Here is a 13,717-nt window from a genome sequence, read left to right as displayed (position 1 = left end):
TTTAGTAAGTTTTCACGTTCAATATCTATCTATTATTTGAAACTTGGAAGAAAAAAAGAAAAAAACAACAAAAAATGGGTCTTTGTCGCCGGGTATAATATTGCCACTAAGGTTTTTGTTAGCCTATAAAATGGAAAATGGATACAAAATACAAGACGTTATAAGTTCAAGTAGATAGGTTTGTACCTAACCTACGTGTGGAGCAAAGAGCCGAAGCAGGCAGCTAGCGGTGGCGTCCAGGTGTGCGCTTTTATTACGAATTTTTGCTTTGCCGAGTAAGTTTGGGCGGCATGTTAAGGTGGTAGTAGACAAATAAAGGAATAACAATTTGATTGTTTGGATACGAGTATTAGATATTTTTTTTTTGTTTGTACTCATAAATGAACAAAAAAAAAATAAAACACACAAATATTTTCTAGTATACGAATGAGACATCATTTTTATCTAGAACGGAACTAATTGTAAAACAAGCACATAAAAATACTTTTTGATTTACTTAGTGAGTCTTAATAAGCGGTGATATTGTTAAGTTATTTGGTTTTATCTGGAAAACATTTTTGAATAAACTGATTACACATTAAATAGCACAGCTAATTTAAAGTCCCCTTTTCATTCAATTTATTAAGAAATTTAATAATACTTTGATAAATAAATTTAGGATAGTGGGTCGCAAATTTTTAAGGGGTATGAAATTTTAAAATTAGACCTGTCTATGAAGATGTTTCCCGTCATTAGTATACTGATTATTTTTAATAGGTTTCAGGAAGTAGAGTCTACTCCCTCTAAGTCGAACTTTCACTGGTTTATTTAATATTTTTTCTTCAAAATTGTTCATTAAAAATGGTGAAAAAGTTCGACTTAGAGGGAAATTCGACTTAGAGGGAGTCGACTGTATATCTAAAATAACGTACTGATACACGCAGAAAAAATTAAACCAGTTATAACTTCTAACTTCTTATAACTTCTGGTATATTTCATGATAATATAACGCATTGGCAACAAAATCAGCAATAACAGAAATAAAGTGAAGTATCATACGACTGACTGACAAGCAGCGAATTTAACCGACGCGTCGCGACGCACAGTACTGTATTTTGGTCTTAAACCTGGCCAAAAATATTTGGGCACATTTTCCACATCAAACAGGTACCAAATGACAAAAAAAAAGTTATTTGGAAGGAAACATTTTCATTTTCTTGGTACAGTAAAAGCCACTTAAGTGATTACCCACTTTCCTCCCAATTAGCCGGGGAAAAAAAATATTAAAATCATAAAATGCACCTACAATCCTGTGCTATAACTTTTCTTAAAGTTAAAGATGAAAATTAAAAAAAAAAAATGTTTTCGTTTTTTAATTGATTTTGTATAAAAATTTTCAATATTATGGACATATTTATACCATTATTTAATGACCTGGTAGTCTTTAGTCAAATAATAATGACTACATTCTAATTAATATTAAAGTTCCCAAGAATAAAAATTAAACTGAAACATACTTTTTTCCCGGGAAACCCAATTGTTTTTGTTTTTTTGCAGTAAAATGTTTTTATATCTCAAAAATATTTTGTTCAAATTTTAGGTCTATTGGAGCCAAATTGACCAAGTTATGAGTATTTTAATATTTCGCTTACGAACGTTTAAGTCCAGAGCTCTAAACTTTAAATCGTTCTCCCCACAACTAATATTTTCAAAGCCGGTTCACCTCATAACTTCAAAACTACTGCACCGCATCTTTTGAAGTTTGGAACACTATTTCTTTCCATATTTTGAAAAGTATCCCTGGAGAAATTTTGTCAAAAACATAATATTTATAAAAATCTATGAGTAAGGGTCGCTTTTGAGGAGTCTTTTTTCAAGGGGTCTCTATTTTCGGGGGTGCAAACTTGTTCTACATATCCAACAGTTCAATAATATATAGGTTATGCAATTTTGTGGCGTGTTGCGCTATTTTAAAAACACTAATGTTAAAAAAAAAACAACGAAAAAAATGCAAATTTTTTAAGTGTGTATTTCAACCCCTCCGTATGAAAAAATAGAGTTGCATATAGGTACAATTAAATTTTTCTTAGAATACCATTCATACCTTGATTGTCGATGTCTATATCAAAATTTTTCAACAAAATCACTTTAAAGTTAAAAAAACACTTAGAAAATTCACTTTTTTTAAATTGAAAAAAAAAAATTCGTGTTTACCCAACAATTAGTCGTTTATTCATTTGTGAAATGGAGATTTTCATGTAAAAGTTATGCAACAAACAATAAAATTCGCGTTTTCAGCCAGAAAAAGAAAAGAGTTTCACTCAAGTTCTTTATGTTATTACTCATGTATTTTAACAACTCTTATAATTTGATTTGCTTTAAGTATGAACCAGTTCTGGGGGGGGGGGGGGGGGGGGGGGGGGCACGTGCCCCCGTGCCCACCCCTGGATCCACCGTTGTCATAGTGGTAGCAATATTGTGAGGATCACTTACAAAAGATGAAAGATTGGCAATTGGAGGAAATACGTGTGCTGCCGCTAGTCGCCAGAGTCTAAAGCCATAACTATAATTGGAGGAAGGATAGGTTTTTCGAGATATGATTTCCCAAAGTTTTTTTGTATTCAATTTTTGTGACCATTATGTTGAAAGACAAAGTATTTTCTTTTCTCCGTTACATGTTCAATATCTATAGGTAAATGCTCAAAGGATAAAAATGGACCATTTAGTAAAACCATCAAAAATTTCCTTTTTTTTTCTCTTTTTTGAATAGTTTTTCTTTTAATATTAAAAATTTTTAATAGGATAAATTGATAGAAAATTTAATTACCTACAAAAAATTACTTAATAAAAGTTTTCAAATGCGACTTCCTTCTCAAGTTAAAGACAAAAACACAAAAAGTAACAAAAAGAATCGAAAATATTGATCGTTACAAAAATCATCATATCCTTATAACTTATCAATAGATTTTGAAGAAAATTATTTTGTTATCTTTGCCAGAAAATGCACTACACATACAAAATATAAAACTATGAGGATTTGAAAGATTTACATTTTTTATTTCAGTAAGAATTTTTTTTTGGCAAAAATTTCCTTTAAAAAATCGATTTTTTAAAAATGTTTTGATAGATTGCACTTAAACATCTAGAGTGACCCAAAAAAATTAATCTAGTGTTTCTTGCTTATTTATTCAGCTTTCGATGTGCCTGTTGAAGTTGATCATTTATTACTCAAGATATAGCCCGAATACTAAGTATGGTGAAAAAAAACGACAAAAAACTTGAAAAATTATATCTCGAAAACTTATCCATCGTAATTTTTTTTAAAAGTGATTTCCGAGTTATTGAGGTTAAAGTACGTAAGAAGAAAATAGTGGCATTGAGTGTCCATTTTGGCTGTAAACCAGTGTTATTATTAACAAAAAGGGAACTAAAGTAAAACAGAAAAAGAACGATATTCTGGGAACTCTACGATTAATCCCTTCTCCCGAACGCATTTCCCTGGGGGTTTTCATTCATGAAAAGTCCTGAATAACTGATATCTCAATAAGAAGGTCAATAGTGGGTATTTTTTATGTTTAGATATCCTTTTTGTCAAAAAATGCTGACACACAGAGCTATAATAGTTTTCTTTTTTTTTATGTTAATGAATAAAATAAAATTTTATTTGCCTTCAAAATTGATGAACAACGAATTTTTTATAATAAAAACAACTGCTACCATGTTAAAAATACCTATTTAAATTCTCTGACATCATCAAAACAAATCAGCAGTTTCAATTTAAATAAACAAAAAGCATTGGAGCTAATATTAATTGAGAACTTAATAAGACTTTAATTAAAACCATTTAAGCAAGACACACAACAGCAGCAATTTAATATAATTCATTTTTATAGTATAGATAGCTAAGTAATAATTGAAAGAAAGAAAATATCTTCACGATCTATGATCAAAAATACTTTACTCTTATTATAAAACCTTTAAAGCATCTTTGCCTTCATTCCCATTTTAAAAATCTCTGCTCTGCCTAATATAGAGACACAAAAGACAACCCTAGCTTCCAAAGTAAAAAAAAATTCCCTTCAGCTTAATTGAATTTAATAACTTACACATTTTTTATACTGATCGAAGCCGCCTGATTCCAATTAAAATTTTTTCTGAATAACCAAAAATAAAAATTTGAAATAAAAAAAAAAAAAAAAAAAACAATGGGGATTAAGAAATTCCCCATTTATGGGTTTAAGTGCATCAAAGAGCACCAACATACCCATTCCCATTAATTTCCAAATACAACAAAAACAAAACAAAAAATACAGTCGCAGCAACCCAATTTCAACATCATCATACACCAAGTTGAGAGCATAGTATCTTTTGGCTCGATCTTATTAATATCAACCCAACAGATGCGCACAGGGTTCATTTGTTGTATCTAAACTATTTTTCTCGGTAATTATCAAGAATAAGTATCTCGTTCTTCTCTTGAGTAGGTTACATATACAACACATACAAAAATATAATATTATTATGTGGAACGATCAAAAAAATTAAACTACACATACTTTTACAATGTATCTACATCTTCATATAAGTAAAACCAGCTATAGCCAGAAAAAATAAAATTAAAAAAAAAAAGAGTACGACTAAGTACATAAATCCCATCTGTATATTTGAATCTGAATCTCTCAAGGCAAAGGGAGATTAAATCGGAGACACAGACACACAATCCGTGCCATGCCACCATCAGAGAAAAGGAGTAAACATTCATACATTGCTTAGAACATTTATTTTTTCGTTTTTTTTTTGTTCATTCGAAGAGACGACAAAATCGAATTAAAACAAAAATCATGTTTACTTATCCCGTGCCACACCCACCATCATCAGCAAACGTCTTGGGTCGTTTCGTCGGCGTCGATCGTCGTTGCTGTAGTCGTTCGATCGATGTGATCAGTCATCCCAACAGAGATACACTTTTAGGAAATTAATCCTCTTCTCTTAGTATATGATTTGATTCGAGAAGCGCGATCCCAGAGTGAAAAAAGGGGTTCACATTCCCTCCCGATACCGCCACTTCAACTCAACTCAAGTCGTTAAAACACACATTTGAAAAAATTAAAACCGAGGGTCCCTCATATATATCGACTCATTTGCCTCATTTTGTTAAAAAATTTAAATACATTCTGCGTAGTTATTATAATTTTATTTCCTTCAATTCGCTTTATAATTCTCATGCTTGAGTTGTTGAATAATTTTTATGGTGACTAATTGCGATTGGTTGTCAATTGGTTAGCATGCTGCAGACTAATAAATTAATGACAACCAAAATGCTATAGAGACCTATGAATGATTTTATTATTTTGATCGTCGACAAACAAAAAACGGAATGGAGAACAGCTCTAGAATGCCACACGGCTGGATATAGGGGCCCGCATTCTATAGCGAATATTTTTTTTGATAGTATCTGTCTATAATAAAGGCTTGTATCTAAATATCTTTGAAAACTTGCGATCGATGGATGGATAGATCTGACTTTGGAAAGGGGGTGTGCGTGTGTAAGTTTGACTACCAATTTCATTCCATCATGATGTGGGTTAATTTGGGATTTTAACACATTTTGAGCATGGAATTTAACAGCCACTACACGCCTAATTGAATATACTACGAAGGGGACTTGAATTTAAGTTAATGTGTTTTTGTTTCCCATAAAAACTTAAATGATTTTCATATATTCTAAATAAAGAGACAAATATCGCGGTTGAGTAGGAATTTAGGATTCTTTATTGTTTCGGTAATTTGTTTTTATCAACAATCTTAAATTGAAGATGGTTAATATTTACCCTTATTTAAATTTTAATTGACTTTTAGGGCTTGAAGTTTGAGATCGATAAAAAGCTTCATTATTTTTTGTTATGCTGCTTATATGAAGTAAGATTTGTTTTTAGCTTAGTTTAAAACTTCCCGACATCTTATCATGCCAACAAATTGATTTTTATTTATTTATTTATTTTTATACATGATTGAAATGCTATTCATAACTTGTAATAATTCATCCCCGGAAAATAACTTTAATTTTTCTTACTAAAGAAGGACGTGCCACTCATAGCGTTATGACAAAAAGACCGCTGTGCAAGAACATGGGAGCTTCAAAACCGGTTACCCAATTACGGAAATCAATACGTTTTCAAACTCCTTTTTGTTTTGGTCTTGGCTAAGGAGTTTTTCTGAGGTCAAAGAGGACCTAATCCTTTTTCTGACAAGAAAACAACCCATCAATTAGTGAGGATGTTTGATTTTTGGAATAACATACCTACTCTGGTTTTGTACATCGACTTTGGAGCTAAACGGATGAATGGATTTTACTGAAATTTGGTACAGGTCATTTCCAAGTTCCTTATAATTGTATTTTTGTACCTAATATCTAATTTTTAATAAAATATCTGCAATATACCGTTTACGAGGTATTACAATCTTCTCGAAAACGTTTATAACGGTTTGATTAAATTTGATGTACATAAAGGTCTTAGTGAACTTAACAAAGATGTATTCTTAGTTGGCTTTTTTTTTATTTGCTAAAAATTGACATATTTTTAAGGTAATCTCGTATAATTCGTCAAAATCTGAACCAATTTTAATTTCAAAATTTGCAGATAGATATTTTTTTATCATTTTTAACAATTAAATATATTAAAATTAAAAAAAAAGTTTGCAAAAAAATAAAACCAAAAGCTTTAGTTTCCAATGCTTATCTAGGATAGGGTAGAGTTGCCTAATTCCGGCCCTCTCCAGTAGCCGGCCACCTTTCAGAACAATCGTTATAACTTGTGATTTCGTAGGATTTATTCCAAATTTTTGGTCGTATGCTGTTCTTTTAAATGTCTCTCCTAAAATTACAATATTCTTATTATTCTTTTTATACAGTTTTCTTAGAAAAAATAACTTTTTGGGAAGTGATCCAATCGGGTATGGTTTTTTTGTAATTTTACTGTCGAATCCTACTATCGTAATTAGTGTTTTGTGGAAACAATTTCAGAGCTAATGCTTTGAAACGTTGTTTTTCTTATTAAATATATATTATTCTTCAAATAAAATAGGTTTTAAATAGGAAAAAGATGTGAATTTTGGTAATTTTAAGGGAGGCCGGAGATAGAACACAAAAAAAGCTTCCTGTATTCGGCCCCCTTTTATTGATAAAAGTTTAAATAATCATTTTTAGCAAAAAAAACAAAACCGACTTCCATGGATCAAACTGAGTTTTATGGTTTTTAAAATAGTTCCTATGGCTAAAAGTGAAATTGAAATGGGACCACACTGCAGCCACCAGCTTTCCAATACAAAAAGAATTATCAAAATTGGTTCACTCAGTCCAAAGTTATGCGGTAACAAACATAAAAAAAAAAAAAAAAAAAAAAAAACAAAATACAGACGAATTGAATACCTCCTAATTTTTGGAAGTCGGTAAAAATGGGGAAAAGTAAATACATTTTTAAATCATTTGATGTCATAACTTATTAACAATCAAAATTGTTTCTAAATTCTTTAAACACAAAAATTTAAATAAAAAACATTCAATTTTTTTAAGCTTGACCTAATAAAGTCAGTGGCCGGAAATGGGATACTAGATGGCCGAACATAGGAAACAAAGGCCGGATTTAGGAGAATCGGACTTTTTTATACAAAAACTTAAAAAAAATTTTTTGGCAACTATTATTAATTTTTTTTTTAACCATACCGAAAAATTAATAAAAAAAGTACATTTTATTTCAAGAATTATTCGAAAATGTTGATATTTGACGTTTCTGTTCTTTATTTAAGGAGAGAGAATCCTTAAGGGGCCGGCTACTAGCAACTCTACCCTATAAGAGCTACAAAAGCAAGTACGTGAGAAAAAGTTATACATTTTATTTTATTTACATAGTTCAATATTTGTGTGAGTGACTGATACAAAATAAAGGCTCAACAAATAAAATAGATCGCATTAGTTGACGAATTTAATTGTATGTAGGAGTAGGTAAACTGCCAAAAAAAGGACAAACATAAATTCGAATAAATCTTAAAAACATCTGCATTTCAAAGTAAAGGTTCGCAAGTGCTTCTAGCATTCTTCATTAAGATGAATTTAAGTTCATTTTAAGTAGACAAAAGGTCCCATAGAAGGAATCAATAATATTTTATAAAGATGATTAAATAAAGAAGACAAATAAACAAAGTTATGGCCGATTTCATTAACATTTAACAGGAGTTTAAACTTTTAAATGACGTTTTTTGTATGAAAAAAACGTCAATTTTGGTTCGAAAAGCCTGATAAATATTTAAAAGGGCTTTATGAAATTGGCCATTGGACTAATTAAAGAATGAATTAAGAAGTGCCATACTGAAATTAACACACCTACACAGAGAAAAATATGACCCGCTAAAAACTAACAGATTGCCATATTGTTTTACCGTTCATACATTTCATAAGGAAATCTTATTAAAATCAACGATTAATAAGGTTTTTTTAAGGAGATTTCTTATTATTTTTATAGAAAAAATCTTATTAAAATTTGACTGAAAAGTTGATTTCTTTTGCAACTTAGCACTAGAACAAAAATCGCGATCAATATTTTCATGGCAGCTTGGTTCAGGTGGTAAGGTGGGCGACTAATGATTTGAAGTCTCCAGTTCGATTCCCAGCCTGGTCACTTTTTTTTTTATTTTTTTGTAGATTTTAAAACAATAAGGAACACCCGATTGTTTTAATAAGGTTTCCTTCTTGGATGAAAACCATAGAGAAATCTTATTGTTTTTGTTCTATTTTATGTGGTCTATTTTTCTCTGTGTAGTGTGTTACTATCAGGATGAAACTACTTTGTGTTACCAAGAAAAAATTATAGCATCTTAGAAAAATAACATGTCATCCTTAAACAATTCCAAACTGTATATTATTTATGGAAAAAAGAAAGAAAAAAAAAAACACAAGGTTATTTCCGTACAATAAAATAATACCCCAAATTCTATTAGGTATCTATAAATAAATCATACCTATGGAGCCATTAATATATAGGTATTTCATCAATTTGTGTATATCAATGACACTGAATAATTGATAGATTGATAATAATTCTTTGTAAATTATGAAATTAAAAGCATTTCGTTATTGGAGTTATATAAATATGGTTTGCAACTAAAAGCGTTAAGAACATTGACGAGAATTTCTGCTTCTTAAAAATTGATTATCTTCAAATCTGGATCAGGGATGAAAAATCGTCTTTGAGCATTGTATCGAAAGTGAAATAAAAAGTGTATAGAATTGTACTTTTTGAATCTTTAAAATTTTATTAAAGAAAAATTCGAAAAATTTATTTTTAACTTTAAGATAAACCAAAAACTAAATTAATTTTTTTTTTCAAAAAATTCGGAAAAGTTTTTGAGGGCATTTATATTTTGTTCTTTGTTCCTGTGATAAGAAATAGGTCATTTACAACTGCAAAACACTGATGTTTCCTTACAACTCAAAACTTTTGCCTTATCCAAAAAAAAACCTTTCGTGATTAAATATGTAAATTTGCAGATTTATTGCAGGTTTATTAATCTTCAAAATATAGGCTTTAATCTTATCGTCAATAGCTATGAAAATTGAACCTGTGCCAATTTGTTTTAATGAATCTCTTTGTATACATACAAAAAAGTAATGTCCTTAAAAGCAAATTTTATTCACCTTTGACCGTTGAATGTTCTGTTCAAATCAAAAGTGTAGTTGACTAATATTGCAGCTTTAACAATATCTTAGAAGAATCGAAAAGAAAAAAATTCATCCAGAATACTTTTTACATTGATATTAGCGAAAGGACAAAACTGTATCGAATTTAGTAAAAGTGTAGATATTTGTGTTCTTTAGCCAAGCCAAGTATATCTTAAAAAAGTACAATCGTATCGACTTTTGCAACCCATATCTGGACACGAGTTCTTTAAAATTAGAAGATTCTGAAACTAGGTAGGTACGCGATTGGAGATAATAATACTGAAGAAATAAATCTAAATGAACCTTGAGATATCGAATTTAACTAAATTCGCTTATAATTTCTATAGGATCAGGAGTACGTGCAGAAATCACGTAGGTACCCAGGTCCAAATGAACTAATTTCTGAACTCAAATCACAATTTGAAATAGCTCAAATTTTTATAAATAAAATAGGGTAGATGTACCCATTTCCGAACAGCTCCAGTAGCCGAACACCTTTCACTTAAATATGTAAAATCAAACTGTTTCGTCCCGTTAGAAGTAAAAACCCGGTTAAACTAGAATCTATATACTATATTCGATCACTCCTTGCGATATCTCGCTCAGAAATCTATATTTTCTTGTTCAAATAGCTTTCAGTTTGTCGGAAGGATCAGATGCGTAAAATTATCGTATTTTTTTTTTAAGAAAATTAGTGTGAGTGGTCACATAATTATTCATATTTCATAAAAAAAATGCACTTCATTTCTTCTCCGAATACAACCCACATCATGCTACACATGTAGCCGGCAGATGTTGGAGCTCAAAAGTCACTTCCGAGCTTCAATGTGGGAATGGACCAGTTTAAAAGGCAACGAACGTTGGAAAATACCTAGGTGATAAAAGCAAACTTCTGCGGACTGTTGTGCACGTTTTAGAAAATAAAGACCTTTTTGGTGTTCTACAAATGCATTACGCAGATATGGAATTAATCCCTTCGCCGTCGACCATACAAAATGCATCCATAGTAACTTTCTCTTATATGTCTACCAACCAGTTATTAGAATGCACATCTAACGCTACGTATTCATAGCCACAACTTAAAAAAAAAGTTCGTTTTAAAACCGTTCTTAAATTTGTATCGGAAGCACCGACAAAATTGAGCCCATTGAAGAGCCAGAACCAAATGATATAGGCCCGTTTCCTATATGGTTTATAAATACATACGGTATGTATGGAACATTTTTGTTTACCTTGAAAGTTCCATATTTTTGTTATTTAAATTAATTGTAAAAGAGTTTTTGTCTAAATAATAAAAGAAAATCGTTAAAATTTATGGTGTTCGGAATCAGGCACTTTGTGTTCGGCTTCTGGTGAAAACGACATGCCTTCGGTTTTTTTTTTTATAAGAAATCCTTTGTACTCATTGACAAAATTTTATATTTTTATAATAAAGTATTCTTACACCTTTCGTATAAAAAATATTTTAACTTTTTTTCTCCAATAAATAATTTTTTGCAGCTTTTTTACTTTTGAATTTCCGTTAACTGTTCGGGTATTGGTACATCTACCCTATTATACATTTTTCCAAGAAATTTAAAATTTGAAGGTCTTTTAAATAAATGATGTAGCCAACCTTTGCTTTCAAGCCTTCTTGTCTTTTTATAAGCAAAGGAGGATGTACCCTTTTACGGAGTTCTTGTCTCTACTAATAATTACCTACAAGATATGAAGTCTAAAAAACCTAATTACATTATTTTATTTCTTCATTACTTCATCTTTCGCCAGCACAATAAATATTTTTAAAAAGGTCAAAACATACCTATCTAACAATATTTTAAGTTCTTATACTTACATGAGTGTACCTATGCATCGTACCCAACCTACTACCTACCTACTTACCTCCTACGTTAAGGTACCTATAGCTAATGATAATTATGATGACATTTCTATAATTTATTTAATAATTTAGTGACATTAATTTAGAATAGCTATATGCCTTCCCCTAGCCTTACACTGGCACCTAAATCTAATAATCTTCGTTTGTACATAATAATAATTCTAAAAATAATCGCACGTAAACAAATTAGATGCATTTCGTAAGAAGACTTGCTTTAATAATAACCAAAATAAAATTAATCATATCATTTCTCCTGACTAACAAACTAGCTAGAGAAGCTAGAAGCTCTGTGCACAAAGTCTAATAAACATTAGCAAAAATATTAGAGGTACCTATAATTAATTAATTTTATTTTTCCTTTTTTTTTTTTATTAATAAAACAACTTTAAATGATTTTCGAGTTTATTTTTAATTTCCGTTTTATATTAGTTTTGTGCTTGTGCGATTTAAATTGTCATTTTTTTTCTATTGAACAAAAATAGTAATATGCAATTAGGTTAGATAATTTTTTTTTTTAAATTTTTGTTGCTTACCATTTTGATAGTATCTGCTGAAATGACAGGAATATTCCTTTGGAAATGTTTTTCTTCTTTTTTAACTTTGGGGGCAATATCCGCAACGCCCCTGGCAAATGACTTGATTTGAATTATGATAAAGTTTTAGTTCACTTCGAAGAAGATTTATTCTGTCTACTTCGACACTATGGCACTTGATTATAAATTTTTGTACCGCTATAATTGTTATTTAAGATAATTAAAAAAACAAAAAATTGCTGCACAATATTTATTTATATTGATTTTATTGAATATTGCGGTTTGTTTTTATTTTTAGTGATTTTTTTTTTCTTTCTTAATTTTTTTTTCTGAACAATATCACAGCAATTATGTATTTTATTTTTTTTGTGTTACATGAATAAAATACACAAGAAAAAATGTAAACAAAATATTTAACACATAACAGACAGAAATACAAAAATAATAAAAATTAAATGGATATAAAATTAGAATTATTATTATAAGGGAAAGAAAATTATATTATATTATTTTTATAATTTTTCTTTTTTTTTTTTCAAATTTGCCGCCAACCCTCGTTGCACACCGCTGCTACCGTTCTCATTCAGTCTCTCACTCACGTGTTATGTTTTAGAACGAATAACTTAAACTAAAACTAATCATAAACGACCGATTAACCGAAAGAAAAACACACAACAGAACGATGAAATAGAAAACGAAAAACCGAAAGAGACTTGTACTTGTCTCCTCGTCCGCTGTTGCCGTTGTGTTTGTGTGCAATCGGAATTGTGTGGTATTAAAAATCAGGGAGGGCGATTTTATGTACATGGTTGCCAGTCTAGGAAAAGTCTTTTTGTCTACGAAAAATTCTCTGTTAAAAGGACAGTTTTGTTTTATAAATATAAAAATAAATTCAAACAAGTGACACTTTTTAATTCATACTTTATTTAGTCTCAAATTAGTATGTAACTAATCGTTTCTCTAGTAGATATTTATTCTTTTATAACATATTCTTTTTAAGATCTTGAGCACGTAAGTTCACTTCTACTTAAAGCACTCTTAAATACTTCTTTACTTGATATTTCTGAAAACGATTTTTTTTTATAACTACAAAACTTCTTAAAAAAGTATTATTTATTTCAGCATTTGAAGTTTATATCACGCCAGAGGTTTTGATTTGAAATCTAGGTTATAAGAGTAACAAATTAATTTGTAAAGTAGTCATATCCCTTGAAGAATGAATTTTAGTATTCTTCAATTCTTTTCAAAAAAAGATTTAAAAATAAACATAACATAAGTTGGGGCTTTATTTTTCCTAAAAGGATAATAGCAATTTTAGTCATTTCTCAATAAACTAAGGGATACATTGTGATTTTTTATATCATTTTCAGTTTTCATCGTTTTTCAGAGTGTAATTTGTGGCATCAATTTGCTTATTTTACCTTGGACTGGTAACATTAAGCGATGGAATGTGGAAAACAGAACTGCATACTTACATAGTTTGAAAAAAATTTAACAGTAACTATCCTCTTTTCGAAAGTCACTCCTCAATTGAAGGACTAAGGAAAGCTAAAATGCTTGTCTTTGCAGAACTCCATAATTAAGTCATGTCGAAAACAAAACTTGAATTTA

At 29.8% G+C, this 13,717-nt stretch overlaps 1 protein-coding gene across 2 annotated transcripts in view; it reads right to left on the bottom strand.

Moving 5' to 3' along the window:
- Positions 1-13,717, bottom strand: part of LOC129907221 (uncharacterized) — a 59,766-nt gene that overhangs the window by 17,742 nt on the left and 28,307 nt on the right. The window contains exon 1 of one of the 2 annotated variants that reach the window (XM_055983322.1): positions 12,107-12,213. The exons of the other annotated variant lie outside the window; for it this stretch is intronic. Coding sequence (XP_055839297.1) covers positions 12,107-12,109 — 3 coding nt within the window. The 5' untranslated portion in view covers positions 12,110-12,213. Of the gene's footprint in view, positions 1-12,106; positions 12,214-13,717 lie in introns of those variants that run through there. 2 annotated transcript variants of the gene reach the window in all.

The sequence above is a fragment of the Episyrphus balteatus genome, chromosome 1 (genome assembly GCF_945859705.1).
Source record: "Episyrphus balteatus chromosome 1, idEpiBalt1.1, whole genome shotgun sequence".
Lineage (NCBI taxonomy): Eukaryota > Metazoa > Arthropoda > Insecta > Diptera > Syrphidae > Episyrphus > Episyrphus balteatus.
The sequence above is the reverse complement of the archived record's forward strand: the minus strand, read 5'-3'. Positions and strand labels throughout refer to the sequence as shown.